We start from the raw sequence: 22559 nt of genomic DNA, 5'->3' as shown, positions 1-22559 counted from the left end.
TTGATGATAGTTTGTAAGGGCAAACCAACTTTTCCATAATTAAAAAAAAAAAAAATAAATAAAAAGATCTGTCATAGCAATAAATAAATAAATAATTCATATTTTTAAACTGATCACAAAAAAAATTCATGTTAGTGTTCAAAACCTGATTCTGAGTGTGTGGGAATGTGATTGTGAAAGTGGCTGGTTCAAGGTAGCCAGGATAGGTAAAAAAAAAATTAAAAAAAAAAAAAGGCTAAGACTTAAGAGAGTCACTACTTTGGGCTCCGTGCCTGTGGCCATGTTTGAGGTTCGGCCATCAACTTTTGATGTAGGTTGCTCGGTTCGACTACTTTGGGCTTGTGGGATTTGTACCAGCACAATCATTTTGGGCCCACAAGGTTTTTTCCTCTCCAAGATCAAAGATTATAGATTAACCGCATTGCACCCAATAAGAAAACCCACATTTTTTTTTTCTGGGATAAGATTTTATGGTCTTTTTTTATATGTGTGGGATTGTAACTCTGAGCCAGTGACGTACCAAATGAAGATGATTAAAATTAGAGAATGTGATTTTCGTTTGGTACATGGTATCATAATTTTTTGTTTTGTTTGTTTTCTTTAAAATGTATTCTTAGTGGATTAGGAGTCCACATTAGTGAAATATTCGATGCAATCCTATGAGTTTTTTTTTTTTCCCCTCTCTTTTAAGTAAAGATTAATTATCAACACAAGCTGACACTATGTAATAATTATTCAATTAGTGATGGGTTTATACTTAAATTGTGAAAAAGAATGTAGTTTGTATGAATTTATTTTTATGCCTCAATTATATAGTATACTAGTTGCTAACCCGGGCGATGCACGATAATAACTACTAAATGAGTTTTAGGGAAAAAAAAACCATTTTTTTTAAGTAGTAAGTAAAAATATATGAAATTAAAAAAAAAATGATATTGAAAGAAATAGTATAAATTTTTATCCGTTAGGTAGAAGAAAGCAATGTTATTTTATTTATTAGTTTTTTGTAGCAAATAATAATAGATAAAATGTTGAAATGTCATAATCATTCAAATTAGATATATTAAAAGGTGTCTATTAAAAGTCAAAATCCTTCAAATTAAATATATATTAAAAGGTGCCTATTGAAATGTTATAACTCTTCATATTAGATATACCAAAAGGTACCTATTGAAATGTCATAACTCATAACCCTTCATTTTAGATATATATTACAGATACTTATTGACCAAAAATGTGCCTATTGACTGAAAATGTTCCTATTAACTGAAAATTGTGTTTATTGCATGAAAATATTCCTATTGACTGGAAAGGTACTTATTGAATGAAAAAATGATTATTGGCCGAAAAATTGCATATTGAATGAAAACTTGTCTATTGAAGGGTCATAATCCTCTCATTTGATAACTTCTTCTCAAATTTTTCTCTTTCATCTTTCATAGAAACACAAAAAACCTGTGTCTTCTCCAAAATTCCTATTTGTAAAACCTAATAAACTTTGTTGTGTGTTTCTATGAATAAGGAGTGGTCATCAATATCTCCAACCAAGATAATCTATATTGATTCATTCATAAACTCAACAGGTATATAATAGCCATTTGTAATACACAAGTATTTAAGCACTTGAATAAAATATAAAATATAATATAACCATGGCCAAGAAATGCATCTATTCCTGAACATGTTAAAATAAATATAATATACAATAATCAAAAGACAATCTGCCTGTATATTCATAACAATAAATAATAATTAAAAAAAAAAAAAACCAATTAGTTCTAAAGGTTCTTAATGGTTACTAACCAAGGAAATCTTTGAAGCAATGCAAATTTCCAAAGCAAATCATCGTCACAAACGGATATCATACACAAGAGCCAAACTGAAATCATAATACCATGCAAAATTCACAAATCCTCTCGCAGAATCAGATGCAAGCACCAGCGATTGATTCAAATGATATAAAACACACGCAAAATTTTTTCCAATCGTCATAAAATTAAATTATGAACAGGTGATATATATAAATCTTATGTGAAATAGTAAATAGATACTAAAACTTAGTGGACAAAATAAAAAGGTATAATTGTTTGGTATTTTTAAATATATACGTGGCATTTGAAACTGAATAAGCAAACCACCGAAAAGATACAATTGTTTAGTGTTTTAAAGAGAACGTAGCAGTAAATTATGTAGCCAAGTGGTACAATGAAGAATGGTCAACAAAAAATAAAACATTTCGTCTATTAATTATTATATAGATAAGATAAGAAATAATTGGACACATTATGAAATTGACACTATAATTATTAATTTATTTTAACTTATTTATATCTCTTTATTTTTATATATAAAAATGTGATTAATTAAATTGGCTAAAACAAAATATTAAAAAATAAAGAAAAAAAAAGTCTCAAATGAATTGTCGAGAACGTTAAAACGTTGGTAGTTTGCTCATTTAGATTTTGGATAAGACCAAAAAAAAAATAATAATAATAATAATAAGTTAAAGACTTAAAGTTAATTGTAATAGGATAGAAGCACAGGCAGGGAAAAAAAAAAAAAAAAAAAAAAAAGTTGTGGCTGAAGTCTACTAACGTGGAAAGGGGGGCAAAATTGTTCTGCGCAATAACGCTCTGTCTTCTCTTTCATTTTCTCTTCAAATTGAAGATATTGGTTTTTGGTAGGCCTAGGATAGAATACTTGGTCACACCAATTTTCCATCATCTCCTCTCTCCAACAAAACACTTATAAAAATAATTTTTTCTTCGTTATTCTCTCATATTTTTTTCAGTCATCCATTATGCTCTCTCACATTTTTTCAGTCATCCCTTATGCTCTGTTTGTAGTTTTTCGTGTTTTCTAGTGTTTCATAGCATTAGAAAAAATAAGTCAAAAGAAAATTATTTTTGGTCAACATAAAAAGTATGACTTATTTTTATAGATTATATTCCACTAATTTTTTTTGGAAAACAACTCTATCTCACATTAAGCTAAATAAAGAAAGTTAAAAGATTTTTTTTAAACTCATTTAAAGTTACTACTAAACGTAGGAAAATAAAATAGTTTAAAAAAAAAAAAATTTTGAAAAATAATTTATTTTCTAAAAAACATTATTGCCGAAAGAAAGAGAACGAGTTGAATCTTTCCAACCAGACTAATACTAAAAGAGGTCCCCACGTTTAACATAAATCAGTTTTGAATTCGGGCTTCACGTGTTGGAAAAATAGAATGTTAGAAGTCATTCACGAATATCGTAACATCATCACAATTCACAATCACATATGACTAGAATTACAAGCCCATTAGGTCCTCCAGTCTTTGTTTTTAGAATCGTGATGAATGGGCTAGTAGATTATTTAAATTTAAGCCCTTCATCACGCAATTCTTTTGTTTTGATTTGCAGCTGCTAACAACTAGTATTTTGGTTGTTCTCTGCTATTAGCAGCAGTTAACTACTTTTATAGTTCGGACTGAATAAGGTTCTTTCATTCAGCCGAAAAAAGAAAAAAAAAATGAGGGGGTTGTTAATGGAGACACTTGCTCTTCCCTCATTCTTTTACTGTCTCATTGCTTTCTCATCAACCTTGTTGCAATTTTGCATTGCAGCTGACACCATAAGTCCAGGGCAATCAATTAGCGGTATCCAGACTTTAGTTTCCTCAGACAAAGTTTTTGAGCTAGGCTTCTTCTCTTCAGGCAACAACAAGAGCTGGTACTTGGGCATATGGTACAAGAAGACCCCGGGTGTACTTGTGTGGATAGCGAACCAGAACAGCCCAGTCACAGATCCTTCTGCAATTTTCACCATCAGCGACAGTGGAACACTTGTTCTTCTCAACCAAAGCAACCACACTATCTGGTATTCAAATCCATCCAGGCCAGCACAGATTCCAGTTGCTCAACTTTTAAGTTCTGGTAACCTTGTTCTTATAGACAAAGTAACTTCAACCTCTGAAAGCTATCTGTGGAAGAGCTATGATTACCCGATAAACACGTGGTTACCAGGCATGATCATAGGAAAGGACATGAGCAATGGTCTAAACCGATTTTTGACATCTTGCAAAGACTCAGATATTGCATCTCCAGGAGACTCTACATACAAATTTGATTACAAGGGGTTGCCTCAAATATTTATAAAAAGGGGAACGATGAAAAAATTTCGCACTGGACCTTGGAATGGAGTTCGATTCAGCGGTCTTCCTATGCCTATAAATCAATTTTTCTTTCCCATATTAGCATCCCAAAATGACATGGTGGGATATATGTATGAACCTAAAAACAAGTTGGTTTCTACAAGGATAACACTGAGCGAGTCAGGCATCCTCCAACGCTTTGTATTGATGGAGGGAAGCACTGAATGGACTACCATGGATGCAGTACCGAATGACATGTGTGACAATTATGGGCAGTGTGGCCCTAATAGTGTTTGCAGAAGTTACAAAGAATCAACTTGCGAATGTTTGGAAGGTTTCATCCCCAAATCACCAGAAGAATGGAAACTGCTCAATTCTTCAAGCGGATGTGTAAGGAGAACCCCACTGGAATGCCTGAGGAAAGATAGTTTCATGAAGCTTGAGTGGGTGAAGTTGCCTGACTTGCTAGAGTTTTGGTTAAACAAGACTATGAGCACCAAGGAATGCGAGGCAGAGTGCTTGAAGAACTGTTCATGTACAGCATATGCAAATTCAGATATTAATGGGGGAGGCAATGGCTGTTTGATCTGGTTTGGGAATTTGATTGATATTAGAGGGTATAACCAAGAAAATCCCGGGCAAGATCTCTATATACGACTGGCTACTTCAGAACTAAGTAAGTGCACTTTCTGCTCTCTAACACTCACTTCTAACATATTAGCATATGCAGTCTTCATCTACAAAGACCTTGGCCAGCATGGTGCAGAGGGTCTTATAATCTATAGCAGGATAGAGTTCAGTATAAGTTCTCAAGCCATAGTTTTATTTATGCTTGTATTAGCATTCTCAACTAACTTATAATAAAACCTGACTGGTGGAAGCAAAGATCTAATACTGTTACCCTAATGAATTAGGATTCAAGCAAAATGAACAAATATCTTAATTGTTGTCTGTTCTAGGATCAATCCGCGAATCAAACGTGAAGGAAGGTCCGGTGGTCGTCCTGATGGTATCAGTCATTTGTGGAATGCTTACTTTGGGGTTTATTTACTGGTGTATAACTTGGAAGATAACAAGTAGAAGATGTAAGTACAGTTATCCATTGTATTAAAAATAAAAAAAGTATAAACTTCCATGCTTGGCAATAATAAATGATGCAAAAGCTAGATCAATTGAAGTGATCATGATAAAGCTTACTTAGACTAAAATCAAAAGCTGTTCCTGATAAGGTTATATATGCTTTCAGTAGGCCTTCTAAGAAAGAAAGAAGATATAGAGGTACCTTTATTTGATTTTACAACGGTTGCCACTGCAACAAACAAATTCTCTCAAGAAAATGTGATTGGGGCTGGTGGATTTGGTCCTGTTTATAAGGTAAAAAGAATTCTGAATATGTTATACAGGTTACAAATTGTATGGAGATATTATGCAAATTCAAAAGGAAACATGCATCTTTATGTGATGATTTGCAGGGACATCTATCTAACGGACAAAATATTGCTGTGAAGAGGCTGTCAAAGGATTCAAGACAAGGTCTCAAAGAGTTCAAGAATGAAGTTGTTCTCATTGCCAAACTTCAACATAGGAATCTTGTCAGGCTCTTAGGCTACTGCATCCAAGGAGATGAAAAGATGTTAATCTATGAATACATGCCCAACAAAAGCTTGAATTATTTCATTTTTGGTACAATTCTAATGAGCTTTTATGTGTTATTATTGCTTTCCTTCTTTTATAGGTTGTGTACCTGAGTATATTACCTATCATATCTTTGAATAGAGTCCTCCAAATGATTTTCAAAACAAGTAAAGAACTGAAAATAATCATTGATCATGGTAATAAGGGAAAAAGTTACATGCAGAACAAAATGGGAGTGCACTGCTGACATGGCCAAAGCGTCTTGACATTGTTTTGGGGATTGTGCGAGGACTTCTCTATCTACACCAGGATTCTCGACTTCAAGTTATCCACAGGGATCTGAAAGCGAGTAATATTTTATTAGATATCAATTTAAACCCAAAAATATCAGATTTTGGCTTAGCAAGAACTTTTGGAGGAGATGAATCTGAAATGAAAACAGAAAGAGTTGTTGGAACACAGTAAGTATTATAAAATGGAACTATATTTTTGTTTGTCAAACAGTAGCAACATTTCATCAATGTGCTCTAAGTCTCTGACCCAAATGACCTTCCTTCCCTCATAAACATGGTATGAAGGGTGATATCATGGGTTAAAGTTAGAGATGTACCGGTTCATGTAACCTACCAATAATGACAACAACAACAATAAGAATATTAAAACTAATATTTTATAGTTTCATGTAGTGGCTACATGTCTCCAGAGTATGCAGTGGACGGAACATTTTCAGTGAAATCTGATGTCTTTAGCTTGGGTGTGCTTATGTTAGAGATAGTGAGTGGCATGAAAAATCGAAACTTTTTTCATGCCGATCACCATCATAACCTACTAGGACATGTAAGTTCAAAATTCTCTCTCTCTCTCTCTCTCTCTCTCTCTCTCTCTCTCTCTCTCTCTATGTTCCCCCCTTTGGAAAATTATGTAAGCATCTATAATATAATTGTTTTTTTAGGCATGGTTGCTGTGGAAGGAGGACAGGGCCTTGGAACTATTGTATACATGTTTGGAGGATTCACATTTAAGATCCCAAGTACTAAGATGTATTCATGTTGGTTTACTATGTGTTCAAAAGTTCGCTGAAGACAGGCCGATAATGTCTTGTGTGCTTTCTATGTTAACAAATGCGGAAGCAATTCTGCCTCAGCCTAAACAGCCTGGTTTTTTCATAGAAAGAAGTTCCGGCAATGCAGGTGCATTATCAAGAAATGAAGAATCCAACACAGAAAATGCAGTAACTATAACTTTGCCAGAAGCTAGATAGGGAATTCATAAATAGCTTGCATGAGATGTTATACGTGAAAGTTTTGAAGTATTTAGGAGTGCATTTGGGACTAGATTCTTTGGCATCTTTTTGTTTTCAGATTTAAATTATATCATTTGGGGGTTCATAGTTGCTACTTGCTGGGGTGTGTAAAACTAGTGAACTTTTCTTTATTTTCTTTAATTGAATGGATGGACTATTATCTAAAATCTAAATAATTAAAACGTTTACTTATGGGCTTCTCTGGCATTTTCTTGATATATAAACCATGGATCCTATTTAAAGTGCACAGAGATTTTGAATCACAAAAGCAGTAAGTGCAGAACCAGAGGAAGCAGAAAACAAAGATAAAATGAAGGGAGGATTAACTGTAGAAGAATGATTCTATTCACATGAGCATGTGATCTGCACACTATTGGTATATAAACACATTTTAATAAAACACATGGGAGTACAAGCCATAACTAATTGTTAGTTCCAAGCAATTAATTTTACTCAGCAGCTGCTACAATCTTGACTGTGTTGTGAGTGTCAACAGGCTGAGTGGTGCAAGTGTCATCAGTAATATTAACATCTCCCCTCAAACTAATGAGCATATAAGTAAGCATTAGTTTGTTCTTTAATTGAATAAAACGCGGAGAAGATAAGCCCTTGGTAAATATATCAGACATGATCAGTACTAGAATGTTATTAACTTTTCATATTTCTTGTATGACACTTTCAAATTGGTTCGAATTTTCATACATGTTCCACCCCTGGACATGATTTGTGGCAATGGCAAGTGCCGAAACATTGTCACGCCAAATCTGAGGAATATGATGAATGAAACACCCAAAGCCCTATAAAATTGTACAAAGCCAACATAACTAAAGTAGCAGTGGAAGCAATGATTGGTATTCAACTTCAGTGGAGGAGTAAGATAGTGTGAGTTTTTTTCTTGGCAGACCAAGTAATGCGATTAATGCCAAGACAAGACAAAAAATCTAAGCTGATGTAGATTGTCTTTAGAGTTTAGAGGGTATCAACAGCCCAATCAACATCTATGTAAGCTGAAAGAGACAAAGGACTGCGCTAAAAGAGAATACCCATGAAGCTTTTCAATGTAGCCACTTCAAATATCTTGCTTCTTCGTCGCGACAAAACGAGCATGACCCAGTCCTCCAAACCGGCCGAAGAACCAGAACCACCACCTTGGCTGAAACCTCAACCAAATTCACCAAGATCGCCCAACCCAAGACCCACGGAAATTGAACCTTTATGATTGTCAAACGCTGAATGCACCACAACCAAAGACCCACCCGAAGAGGTAACATAGAGAATCCAAGACGCTGCTCGGAGAAGAGGGATACTCTGCTGCCGTTCCTTGGGTGTTCTCTTCCAATTGCAATATGACGGGTGTTATTTTTATTTCATTTCAAGAGAAAATGTTAAGTGGAAGGAAAACTATGATCGATGAAATATAGGATGCAAAGAATTTTTATTCTTGTACCCAAAAATAATAATTTTTTATTTTTTTATTTAATTTTATATTTCATTCATCATATTTTGATATCTCTATATATCTATATATCAAGAGAACAAACAAGAGATGTCCACTTTTCCATATTTTCCACTTTATCCCTAAAAATTAGTTTTCAACTTTTTGGTCAAATGGTCAACTTAGGGATAAAAAAATATTTTCACTACTCACATTCTCAAATTCCTAGCATCCCTTCTTATTTTAAAATTCCTAAATTTTAGATAAATTTAAAAATATATCAATTTCATCGGTCCAACATTTCATCCAATGTTATAAATACGGTTTTGGACTCCATTTCGGGCTGTCCATTGAAATAAAATGTTTCGATACTAATTTATTTCAACATACTGTTTCATGACATTTTGAGATTACTGCTAATATATATATATATATATATATATATATATATATATATATATAAGTTTTACAATTTTAAAACATAAAGTTATCAATTAAAAATAATAAACATCAAATAATAAAAATGAAAATTGCCATGGCAAAGCAATGTCATTGTAGCAGTAAATTTCTCATTGGGTGGGCCTTACAAACTAAACACATCTGTCAGCCACTTGCTTAGCAAGGTAACATACCAAAGCTCATAAAAAATACTTGCATAGAATTGATACCAAAGCCCATCTTACCATTTTTGGCCCCACCACAAAACCGTAAAAGAAGTAACGTGACACACTTTAAAATTTTTTTTCACTAATCACAACTTTCCATCTCAAACACTAATGGCCGTTTGGATGAAGGGGGAAAGGAGGAGGAGTGGAAGTAAATAGAGTAGAGTTGACTAAATATAAGTTAATTTTGTACTAAATTTACTCTACCCTACTCCCTCTCCCTCTCCCTTTCCCTCAATCCAAACGGACTATGAAAACCTATCTTTTAAACCAAAATGCACATTGTAGCCACTTCAATAGAGTCCCAAAACCAGAGAAAGCAGTAGCTTGAGCAGCCAAAGCTGAAAACAAACTTTCTCTCTCTTCAATTAGTGACCAAAAAATTCCTCACTAAAAGCGTTGTCACTACCACTGCACACCCTTGATGCAATAATCACTCTATAAGTATAAGTACTTATGGAGTGTGGGGGGTAAGTGCTGGGATTCAAGTCTCTAAGAAAAAACTTCAAACATATACACTTAGATTATGCTAGTATAAAATTTCTATTATATATAAATATATATAAATATAAATATATATATGTATATATATATATATATATATATATATATCTTAATATATAAAAAGCGGCTATGCCGCTACAGTACTTCTGTACTGTGCATCCAGTGTATTTGCACTGTGCATGCACTGTAGCGGCAACAGTTGTTTCGTGAGGAACTCTTTTTCTTTTTTTAATGTTTTCAACTGTAGCTACAGTACCCAGAGGCAACTATAGCTACAGTAGCTACATTTTTTCCCCTTTTTTCTTCAGTACTCCGTATGTTTTTTTTTTTTTTTTTCCTTTTATATATATTATTATATTGACAAAACAAATTTCACAATATTTTCACAATTATTGAGGTGTCAATTTTTTATAAGTCAAAATAAAATAATAAAATATGAAACTGTGACCAACCACAACTGCGCAAATACACGTACAATGTACATTTGGCTTTTTTTTCCCCAAGTTTTGAACAGTTGCTACAACACCACGCGGCACTATAGCTACAGTAGGTACATTTTTTTTTTTTTTGGTCTTTCGTTTGTACTTCTTTTCCCTTTTTTATATATTGTTATACTGACACAATAAATTTCACAATATTTTCACAATTATTGAGGTGTCAATTTCTTATAAGTCAAAATAAAATAATAAAATATGAAATTACGACCAACCACAACTGAAAATAAATATTTTGTATATGTATATATATATTGTTATACTGACACAACAAATTTCACAATATTTTCACAATTATTGAGGTGTTAATTTCTTATAAGTCAAAATAAAATAATAAAATATGAAACTGCGACCAACCACAACTGAAAATAAATGTTTTGTATATGTGTATATATATATATATATTATTATACTGACATAAAAAATTTCACAATATTTTCACAATTATTGAGGTGTCAATTTCTTATAAGTCAAAATAAAATAATAAAATATAAAACTGCAACTAACCACAACTGAAAATAATGTTTTGTATATATATATATATATATATATATATATATATATATCTTATATATAAAAGCATGAATGTGCGTACAGTGTTTTTACACTGTTCATCTATAGTGCCACTTTGTCTTTTTCCTTTTTTTTTTTTTTCAATCTTCTGTTTGTACTTTTTTTTTCTTTTATATATATTTTAGTAACTTACTATTCATAATTTGTTGTGAAAATGTCATAGACATAACATTTTTTTTTGTGAAAAATGTTAAGACATCTTGATATTGTCACAATATTTTCAAAATTGCTGAGCTGTCAATTCTTTACAAGTTAAAATAAAATATAACAACATTATAAAGGTATTATGAAAATATTGTGTCATTCTGTTGTATTTTTAGAAATTTTTTGTTGGCTTAATCAATTTTGTTGAGCCAAAATTCACTATTTCACATACAATATTTTTGGGTTGACATTTTGTATATATATTTTTTCTTTACATACTATTTTAAGTAAAAACACATAGTTTTGCACAAAAAAACAAAAACAAAAACTTAGGAAAAAAATATTTTTCATCCTTTATGTTTGGGGTAGTTTACAATTCTTCCTTAAATTTTAAAATCATGCAATTTTTTCCTTAATATTTTGGAAAAAAAACAAATATGTCATATTGTTATACTTTCAGTTAAACTCTAATAAAAGTTTATGATTCTTAAAATATTTTATTGTGTAATGTCTAAATTACTCCTACTAAATTTTAACATCCTAAAAATTTTCTTTACGTATTTTGAGTTTTAAATGATAAAAATTCTTAGAAAGTTAGAATGATGATATTCAATTACACAAGCCTTTTGTTATCTTTTTTTTTTTTTTAATTTCTTAGCAAAACTCAGCTGTTTATTGTTGGAAGATGATGATATTCGTTATCATTCTTAGAAGTTTTTAGAGAATAAATATATTTTCTTTAGCAAGTAGGTACTAAAAAACTATTATAGTTAAATAAATATTTATATGTTAAATAGCTATTCTAATTTTGTGGTTGATCAAAATTCTTAAACGAATGAGATTAACTTTTTTCGACATAATTATCAAAATTCTTAAAATTAATGTATCTTTTGATTAATATAAATCTCTATATACTTTAAAAATCAAATTATTCATATCTTTTTTTTATAATACAAATAAATCTAAAATTGACCTTAATTACTACAGTATTTTTTTTTTCACGACAAGCACGTGCCTTGCACGTGCTGCCTTAACTAGTATATATATAAAAGGGCGTTGTCACTAAAGCCAGCCACCTAAACTTTTAGTCTTAGGTTTATTTTCTCTTTTTTCACTTTCAACCACCCCTCACTTTCTCTTCCATCACTCTCCTACTCTGCCATTGCCACCGCCACCGCTGCTGTCCCAGCCTCCTCTCCTCTCTCTTTGCAGCGCCTCACCTCCACTCCCCTTCGCCTGGCCTTCTTTTCTTTTCTCCTTCATCTCACCGTCAGACCTCCTCTCATCTCCTCCTTTGCCATTTCCGCCGTACCTCCATAAAATGGTTCACTAAAATACCAAAACATTTCATCTAAATGGACAAATCGACGGGCTCCACAACAGTATTTATAACATTCCTATGCACGTCTCTTTGTCAAATTCAAAATTTAAAATAAAACAACTGTTTTTAATAATAAAAAAATAAAACAACTTTTAAAGATAATTTCAAATCCTCACCTTTTAGTCAAAGCTTAATTATCATGAAAAAAAAAAAAGTTCTACATTTTATTGTTGATCATTTGGAAATTATGGTAGTTTGGTAGTGCATTCTGGGAATGATTTAAAAAATTATGAATATATTTTAGTAACAATTCCAAAAAAATAATAATAATAGCAGCTAAATTTTATGAAGCTTTATTTTTAATAAATAACATCAATAAAAAATTATTACAAACCATATTAAATGGAAAAAAAGTTTCCGGGATGAGTATATGGGTGATATGTGGAAGGATGGTTCAATAGGTATAAGAGGCCACGCATATTATGGGAGAGAGATTTCATAAGAATTTCTAATCACATTATAGATATTAAAATTTTATGATGTATTCACAACCATCTGATTGATCATTATCAAATATTTGTATCAAATCAATTTTTAATTGATGATATGTCAACAATGGACCATCAACAAATAAAATCAAGTCACACGTCAAGTCTTTAAATTATTACGACTCACATAGAAATGACACATGTCCAAACTTAAGCCATGTGGCAACATCAAATAAAAATAAAGAAAGCCCTACAAGAAAAAATGCTCATGGAATATTCTTATAAGATGCACATGGTATATTCTTATTAAAGCCCTAATGTCATCTCCACAAAATATTACAAAGATGTGTCTTTTTTCTTTTCTTTTTCTTTTCTCCATATGTGTACTTGGTTTCCAAAATTAGTTTTTGAATGATAACCCAAATGAAATTTTTAGCTCAAAAACCATAAATATCACAAAGAGATTTTCAATAAGTCTAGTACCACAACTTTTGTCATAACTTATCCACGTGGAGAGTTGCGAGTGATGGAGAAAAAGTAATGTATCAATGTGGGCGAGTTGTGGAAATTGTTGTAGTAATAAACTTTTTGTGATGTTTCTCATTTTCTTTGTATTTTTTTTTTTTTTTTTTGAGAGTGAGACCCGCAGTAAAAGTTATTCACACGGAATAAAGGAAGCAAAATAATGTTGTAACTTGTAAAGTCTATAACTAGTAGTTAGGGGTGTGCATAGGTCGAGTGAGGTCGGGTTGATGGACTTTTTTTAATCAAACCCACTAAGGTCGAGTTGGAAAAATTACAACCCATCACAAGGGTCCAACCCAACTCACGTAGATCAAGTTGAATGAGGCTAGACCCACAAGTTGGATAGTATTTCCACACAAGAAAAGAAAAGAAAAAAAGCATTATAACAACAAATTAAATTTATAAGATTACCAACACAAATAACAACAAATTTATGATATTATTTGTGTTGGTTTGATGCACTAATCAAACCTAAGAAAATTTACAACCTTACAAACTTGAGCATTGTGTCAAATCAATATAAACTATTTGATTAGTGCTTCAAAAAAAAAAAAATTCTGAAATTGAAATGAAATGAGAAAATAGGTTATATATATTATACAAGGAGAGGTTCAAAAGATATATGTGGGGTCAAAGAATTTGACAATCCCAGCCCACCTCATACTAAGCCCAAGGCCCACACCGAGTAGTAAGAAGTGGCCGAGGACGAATAAAGAAGGCCCAAATGGCCTAGAAACATCGTTGAGGACAATCGTGTCCTCAGCCAACCCAGATCCTAGTAGGGGAGAACGGCCCGCCATCAATGGCAGCCTCCTAGAGCGTCCCAAGAAAAAGGACAAGTACTGTAGGATAGCCACGAGGGCATGGTATAGGAACAGTTCAAGGAGAAACTGTCACCTCCGCATTAAATATCCACAACTAACATTCTGGCCGCATTAATGAGGAAATGACCCCTGAACAATGCGGTCTTGGTTGCTACAACTCACTGAAGGTTTGGGAAGGTGACTGATGGACAAGTACTCGAGTAGTGACCTATATGGTCAACAGATGGAGGGCCAAAATCAACTGGAAGGGGATATATAATGTGAGAAATCCTCCAGGAAAGGGGGCGGAGAAAAAAGAGAGAGGACGGGAGCAATCCATAGGATCTTGTAAACCTTTGTAACCCAGTACTGAAGAAAGAAAAAGAACACTAAGTACCTCGGATGAAAGGCCCGAGGACAGACTTTCATACTTCGATCCATGTCCTTGCTGTTCAATCTATAATCGTGTCTAGTTGTTGTAATCCTCACTAAAACCTAGTTCTTAAACTCATCATCTATAAATTTATTGTATTGGGCTAATTGGACTTGAGTCCACTCATCCAATAAAAGAAGTGCTCAAACCCAGTCCCTACAATATATTAATTATAGGTGGGTCGAGTAGGGTTAGAACAATTAGTCAAATTCTCATGGTTTAATCTGACTAATTCTTCTAAATATATATATATATGACTAATTTACTTTGAGTGATGCTAAAGAAATTACAAATTCAACTGCATAGGCTTTACTAATTGACATATCACCAATTAAAAAAATTGATTCAAACATCATATATTGTTTAAGTGTTACATATCATATTCTTGCCACATTAGTATGTAAGTTTTTTCTTTAAAAAAAAAAACAAATTGTTGTAACTTTAGCATTTTTCATTTACTTAATAATGATTTGGTTAAATTGCTATGAATATAAATATACATACATATTTATTTTTATTTTAGAAGATGCTAAAACTACTACAAGAAGCTTACAAACTAATGTGGAAAAGAATGTGTTTGGTGGCACTTCAACAACTATAAAATAATAACTAAGTAATTAAATTACTTATCTTAATTGGTGACAACAATTTGCTAGACTTATGCTACAAAATTAGAATTTTTAGCATCAATCAATTTTTTAGATGTTGTTTAACAACAAAGGCACCTGTTAACATACATAAATATATATATATATATATATATATAAATAAATATATATATGTATATATATATATAGCTTGAATATAAATAACTTGAATGTAAGAACAAATAATAAGGTGGTAGAACCAGCCAAGCAATATAATTCAAAGTAAATAAAAGCAATAGTTCAAAATAAATGAAAGCAATTTACTTTCAAGTTCTTTACATTATTTCCATTTACAATATTACTGTGCTTCCATCTCCTTCTGTGCTTCCGTCTCCTTCTCTTCAGCAGCGTGTCCCCTTCCCCCTTTATGGTATCAGAGCCACTCTTTTCTGGCCGGTGGTAGTGTGGTTGTGTTCTTTGTTTCTTGTCCGTGTCTACCCGAACGCTTGATATTCCGTTGTTGTATTCCCTTCTTACCGTCGTTGGCGCCACCCTAGTTGTAAAGTCAATTCCTAGGACCTAGCTGTAAGGCCCGTTTGAGCCAAGAGAGGGCGTGTAGGGCATGAGAGGTATGAGGTTGATTAGGGTATGTGTTACGAAATGCAACGGTTGTGAGAAAAACATGATAACTGAGTGTTGAACCTAGGATAGTATGGATAAGTTGTGGAGATCCAACTCCTCTATCAGCTCCAGGACTAGTTGTCCTCCTGATATTGTAAATGAAGAAGATCACACTATTGATGATAATGAGGTGATCCCTGATTTTCGAAAATGGACTATTCCTAAAGTTGATACTAAAACCATTTATAAAACTAGTTTTGTTGAAAGTACTTTTCATTCTGCCTACAAAGCTAGAACTGTTGAACAAATTTTCTCTATCTCAAGAATTCATGAAAAATGCTGTTTGTTTACTAAAAAGAATATTAATGACTTCCTTGCTGCTAAAAAATTCAGTTATTTGCATATTGGTATGGTTCAAGTTGCTATTAAACCACTTACCCGAAAGGGCATTAATGCTTCTGTTCTTATGTGTTTAAGAGATGCTAGATTTAAGATTTTTAAAGATAGCATTCTTGGAATGATTACTGCTTCTTTGTATGATGGTCCTGTTTATTTTAACTGTTATCCTGATCTTACTCTTGCTTTGGATGATCCTAATATTGTTAAAGCTTTAACTTTGAATATTGCCTCATCTGGATATTACATGGAAGAGGGTAGTAAGCCTTTTGCTTTGATCTATTGCATTTATTACAAACTAATGGGTACTCAAATGAATCCTTGTGCTTTAATGCCTAGAGAACCTTCAGGTAAAACCATGTTAATTCAATGTTCAACTCCTGATGCTAAAATCCAAGTTCCAAAAATGATTCAATGGCAAGATGTTAATCTCCCTAAGGATTGGTTGCTAGAACAAGAAACCCCTCCTACTAGACCCATTTTTGATGAGCTTGATCTCACCCATATTCAACAATATCTTGATGGCACTGTTAAAATAAGTTTTCAAAACAATCCATCTTTGAGGATCAACGAAGGAAGACATTCCTTTGCTGGATCTGAAAGTATTTCAAAAAGAGATCGCGAGATCAATGAAATTTTGAAAAAGAATTTGGAAACGTCCTCTGATTTAAAGCTAAAAGGTATTTCAAGTGATAAATCCCAATTTAGCTCTGTTTACTATTCAACTAAACCTGAAACTTCCACTCCATTTAGTAAAACTGCTAATGAAGATGAGGAAGATACTGTTTCTCTTACTCCATCTGATTTTGAATCTCCTATTGAAACTCCTCCTATTTACCAAAATCAATTAAGAGTTTTGACTGTTTTAAATGATGATTTTGAAATTGATTGGGATTCTTTGTACAACGAGTTTATGCTTGCTTCAAACAAAACCAAGAGAAAATATTTACAAGATAATTTTGCTCAGTCTGATAAAGACCGTGTTAAATCAAAATGGTTGGAAATGATGAATCAATTGAAAAAACATATTTTGTTTTTTGATTTTCTTGAAAACCATTATGTTCCAAATAATGAGGTTTCAAAACAACATTTGAATGTGATAAAGAAATCAAATTTTGTTAAGATTGATAAAACCATTGTTAGGTCTAGTCATCCTCCTCTTGATTCAATTTTGATAACTACTAAGAAAGATGAAGTGACAAAAGAGGAAGTGAAGGCCACTCCTTTCAAAATTGCTGATGATCAAACTCCCATTGTTAGCCTTATTGAACAAAACAATTTTACTAATCAATCTTTGCATATTATTGGTCAACAGCTTGACCGTATTAAAGAAAAATTTGTTGAAAAATCTGTTTCTGTTTCCGAAAAACCTGTTCCTGTTAAAACTGAGAAACCTTTGATTGATTTACCCAGTCAAAGAGAAAAAGTTATGTTTAAAACTTCTCAGTCCAAGACTCTTGAAATTGTTGACAAAATGCTTTCTAACCTAAAGATTAAATCTGAGGGTACTAGTACTTCTACAAGAACTCCAACTGCTCTCACTATTTCCAAAAAAGAAATTATTTCTGATGAAAATACAGATTCTGATACTGTTTCTTCTGTTTCTTCTGTTCCTGCAAAAAGAATCTTTGATAATGATTTCCCAGAAATTAAAAGATTTGTTGGGAACTCCAAACCCATGTCTTTTACAAAAAATTGGTATCCAAAACCTACTCCTCCTGATATGCAGTTTGAAGAGAGATCTTTTCAAACACAATTTTCTGTCTCTGCTGATAAGCTCTATGAATGGAATATTGATGGTTTGTCTGAGCAGGAAATCATTAATAAAATGAGCCACATGTCTATGGTTGGTATTGCTTATCAAAAAAACCATGATCTTGATCAACTTGAAATTGTTAACTTGCTTCTTACTGGTTTTTCTGGTACTCTTCGTGGATGGTGGGATTCTTACATCACTGAAGAATCCAAAGAATCTATTAAACATGCTGTTAAAAAGAATGAAGAAGGTCTGCCTATTTTTGATGAAAGTATTGGTCGTGGTATTCCTGATGGTGTTAATACCTTGATCTATACCATTCTCAAACATTTTGTTGGTACTCCATCTAATATTTCATCCCGTGTTTCTGATTATTTAAATAATTTGAGTTGTCCAACTATGTCTGATTACAGATGGTATCAAGATGTTTTTACTTCCAGGGTGATGCTCCGGAAAGATTGCCATAAGCCTTATTGGAAAGAAAAGTTTATTGACGGTCTGCCTCCTATCTTTGCTCATAAGGTAAAACAAGATTTAATGGGTAAAAATGATTCTATTGATTATGATAATTTAACTTATGGTGATATGTTCAGCACTATTAAAAAACTTGGTATTAATATGTGCAATGATGAAAAATTGTTAAAACACCAATTAAAGAATAAAAGAAAAGCTAAATATGAAATGGGAAATTTCTGTGAACAATATGGTCTGCCTCCTATTGCTCCTTCTAGGCAGAAAAGTAAAAAACATGATAAAAGCCATAAAAAATACAGAAATAACTTTATTAAACCTAATGATTTCTATGCTAAGAAGAAAAATGTTTCTAAAAAACATGTTAAACAAAAACCAAGTAAAGGTAAATGCTTTAACTGTGGTAAACCTGGACACTTTAGTAAAGATTGTAAAGAAAAACCTGGTAAGTTAAAAAACAAGTTCAACATGTTAAACATTGATGATAATGTGCAAGAAGAATTATTCAGAATCCTTGAATCAAACACTCCGTCTGATTCTTTGGAAGATGATTTTTCTTCTTCATCTGATTCTTGCTATCAATTTGCTGATGATTCTTCTGATTCTCTTAATATTAAAATTGGTTGTAGAGATTCATGTTGCAATGTTATTAATACTCTCACCAAGAGTGAAGAAGATGAAAAATTGATAATTCAGCTAATAAATCAAATTCAAAACCCTGAACTCCAGAAAGATTATTTCGATAGGTTTAAGAAAAACTTGATAAGAGATGAAATTGGTAAAAAACCAAAATCAACCATAAGTTTTGAAGAAACTTTGGAAAGATTTAATAAAAAGAAATCTAAAGATCTAACTGTTAATGATCTCCAAAATGAAATTCATATTGTTAAACAAGAGATAAATGAATTAAAACATGAATTTAAAAGCATGAAAAGTGATAACCATAATCTTAAACAAGAATTGACAATGCTAAAACTTGATAAAGATCTTAATAAATCCAGTAACGAACAAAATGAGCACAGTGGTGGAAATGATTCCAGTCAACAGGCTCTTCTTTCTGATAAAGGTACTCCTGATACTTTCACTAATCCCCAACTTGCTTTTGTTAATAAATTATTTCCTCCAAAATGGTTTACAAAAGTTAAAATTGTTGTTTCTCCTGATTATCATTTCACTGTTATTGCTATGATTGACTCTGGTGCAGATATGAACTGTATTCAAGAAGGATTAATTCCCTCAAAATATTTTGAAAAATCTACTGAAAGATTGGTTTCTGCTAATGGTTCTCAAATGAAAATTAAGTATAAATTGACTAATGCTCAGGTGTGCCATGATAATGTTTGTTTCAAGATTCCTTCTGTTCTTGTCAAAAATATGACTGATAAAGTGATTCTTGGTCTGCCATTTATTAACGCTTTGTATCCCTTTCTTGTTGAACATGATGGAATTACTACTGATCCATTTGGACAGAAAGTAAAATTCAAATTTGCTTCAAAGTTTGAAGTTGATATTGATAATCTGTCTTATAAGAAAGACTCTCCCATGAATGAACTTGTTCAAGAACTAATAATGAATTCTGATGATGTTAAAGGTAATTTTCATAACACCAAAATGTTAAAAACTATCCATTATCCTAACAATATTAATGCTTCTTTGCAGGAATCGGTTGATGATGCTTGGATAAATAATAAGTGGAATAATAATATTCATATTTATACCACTAGTAAGTGGATTATTATGGAAAAGAAAAAGGGAAAAGCTCCTGCACAGGACTATTCTCAAAACAAAAGGTTCCCAACGGGACGACCTTTTAAAATGCATGAAGGCACATCTTCTGGTGTAAAACCCAGTGGATCAACATCCCTTCAAGGAGATGTCCCGGCAGAGGTGACATACTCTAATGGTGATATATTAATTGCTTTGCAGGAATTTTTATCAAAAAATCTACAATTCCACAATGGAACCTATTCAGAACTACCAGATTCTATTAAATTCATTCTTGATAACCTCCAGTTTGCTTTTACCAAAAACCATAGTAATGTTTTTCACAAAACCCTTAGAGCCCTTGAAATCCACCTTGTTAACCTTACTGCCCAAAATGAGATTTATATGAGCCATTTTGGTAACCCTATTCCAGAAAATGGCCTTGCTTCAAATATTGACTTTGTTCCAGAAAATAACCCTGTTTCAGAAAATGAGGCTCTTGTGAGCCGTCTTAAAGCCTACATTAGTCAACTCTTTGGCAAAGAGGAAATCCATTCGATGGATAAAAAGACTATAATGGGCACTGATTATGCTAGATTGAGTCTTAAGACCCAATCCATGTTAAGAAGTGTTGTTGCCAACTTGCCTTCAGATTTACAATCTCGTATTCTGGATAGCAAGGCTATGTCTCGGTCTTTTGACCTATGGTCCAAGTATTTCCGAAAACTTGTTACTGCTACTATTCCTCACCCTGATGAAATAGACGAAGGTGATAATGTTTTTATTCAGCTCGAATGGGAAGACCACTTTGGGAGCAGTCTCAGAGTATATGAAAAGAAACACCCATTTCCTGGTCTCCTTATTAATTTTGATGATGGTTCGTATTTCACTGATGAAGATTCAGATGATGATGATGATGATCCTAATTCTAGCTGGCTTTCTCAAATGTTTGAATATGGCTTTGTTCGGTTTGTAAAGTTGACAAGTCACAAACAGGCCAGCCAACTTCCACAGATCATTCAGAATGCTATTAAAGGGTTTGAAAACTCTTCCACAAGACCTTTTGTTACTATTAGATGCTGGAGCACTCTACCAAAATGGGAGAGAGATAACTGGATGAATGTTAAACCCTCAAAGCATCTCATTCTCATTAACGGCTATACTCACCAAGGGCCATGGTTTAAGGGAAATTCTCAACTGTCCTCTAAAGATCCTTTTGTTCTTGCAAAATGCTGGAGAAATTATTTTAATAATCAAATTCGAGAAGTTGCTCATGATCTATGGAAAAATTATCATTTCATAGGAAGCACAGGAAGAATTGCTGTTTTTGGCCCCAAACCCTATGCTGATGCCTTTGTTCACCTACAAACAAAAGATCATCCTAATCTAAACATTCTCCTCATCCCAGGAAAAACTCCAAGGTTTGAGCCAATTTTATATTGTGGATTCTGTAATAAGTATGCTATTTACCATGAGCATGTATGTGATTCTCCACAAGGACCTTTTGATCCTTTTGATGGTTATCCCTCCGATGCTCCCTCTACTGATTGATGAGGTCACTACTATTCCTAGACTGGTGTTACTTTATTTGTCTGGCTTGCACAACAGCCAAAATATTTTATTCTCATTCACAAATATGTTGCGGAAAATCCGGAACTAACTCATGATATCCCGGATTTTGCGGAAGATTTTGATTCTCCTATTTGTCTAGCCTGCACAACGGCCACTATTTGTCTAGCCTACACAACGGCCAGATCTATTACAATATTCAGAATTGAAAGACACAAGCCATGATGGTTGTGAAGATATGATGCTTCCTTTTGACCAACAATGTCACCTTTGAAGTCCTTTTAGAAAAAGAAAGTGCATCTTGGTACTTGGTGGAGACATGCATGCTTTCCCTTTAGCATGCTTTCCTTTTGCCTTTTGCCATGCTTCTCCTGACATGTTGGACCAAATGAAAGACAAAAGTTCAGAAGTTTTTATTTCAAAAAGTGGAAAAAACACTGTTCACTGATTACTGTTCACTAATTACTGTTCACTGATTACTGTTCACAGATCACTGTTCACTTTTACTGTTCACTTTTACTGTTCATGACACTGTTCACTCCGAAATTTTGCCTATTTAAGGGGGGTTGTCCCTTAAGTTTTGGGCTTCAAGTCAAGTTTTACTTCTGATTTCTCTTCCCTTAGAACTAGCCTTCTTAGAGAGAGAACTCACCCTACTTCTACTACTACTACCTTGTTCACTACAAAATTTGTAATCCTACAAACCTTGTAACTAGGACTAGTTCAAGCTTTGTAATTGTTAACCTATAACTATTGAGATCTTGTATTGACTACTACTACTGTAAGTGTTTATCCTACTTTCAATAACAAGTATTTTCAGTTCTATGTTCATTACTTTACTTGTTGTTACCACCACCTTGGACGGATTACCGCCATACCGGATGGTTTTAAATTGCTTTCATTTACATTGAACTATTGTTCTTATTTACTTTGAATTATTTTGTTATATACTGCTTGGCTGGTTCTACCGCCTTATTATTGTTCTTACATTCAAGTTAT

The 22559-nt window shown here is 32.8% G+C and overlaps 1 protein-coding gene and 1 long non-coding RNA gene across 3 annotated transcripts; one reads left to right on the top strand and one right to left on the bottom strand.

Annotated features, from left to right (window-relative positions):
* The first annotated feature begins 3512 nt into the window (after positions 1 to 3512).
* Positions 3513 to 7165, top strand: LOC126694815 (G-type lectin S-receptor-like serine/threonine-protein kinase At4g27290). 2 transcript variants are annotated; one of them, XM_050391313.1, is made up of 7 exons: positions 3513 to 4809; positions 5093 to 5218; positions 5380 to 5507; positions 5606 to 5816; positions 5992 to 6229; positions 6455 to 6605; positions 6721 to 7165. In XM_050391313.1, the coding sequence occupies exons 1-7, from the start codon at positions 3513 to 3515 to the stop codon at positions 7027 to 7029; spliced, it is 2460 nt and encodes an 819-aa protein (XP_050247270.1). In that variant the 3' UTR covers positions 7030 to 7165. The 2 variants fall into 2 exon arrangements, with proteins under 2 accessions (XP_050247270.1, XP_050247271.1); XM_050391314.1 differs by lacking the exon at positions 6721 to 7165 and having other exon boundaries at positions 6445 to 6587.
* On the bottom strand, positions 4067 to 8479 carry LOC126694829 (uncharacterized). The gene is made up of 4 exons (XR_007645889.1): positions 8115 to 8479; positions 5986 to 6107; positions 5416 to 5742; positions 4067 to 4206 (listed from the first exon to the last, which is right to left on the bottom strand). It is a non-coding gene; the product is annotated as an uncharacterized LOC126694829 (long non-coding RNA).
* Between the last annotated feature and the right edge of the window lie 14080 nt (positions 8480 to 22559).

The sequence above is a fragment of the Quercus robur genome, chromosome 8 (assembly GCF_932294415.1).
Source record: "Quercus robur chromosome 8, dhQueRobu3.1, whole genome shotgun sequence".
In the NCBI taxonomy this organism is placed as follows: Eukaryota; Viridiplantae; Streptophyta; class Magnoliopsida; order Fagales; family Fagaceae; genus Quercus; species Quercus robur.
The sequence above is the reverse complement of the archived record's forward strand: the minus strand, read 5'-3'. Positions and strand labels throughout refer to the sequence as shown.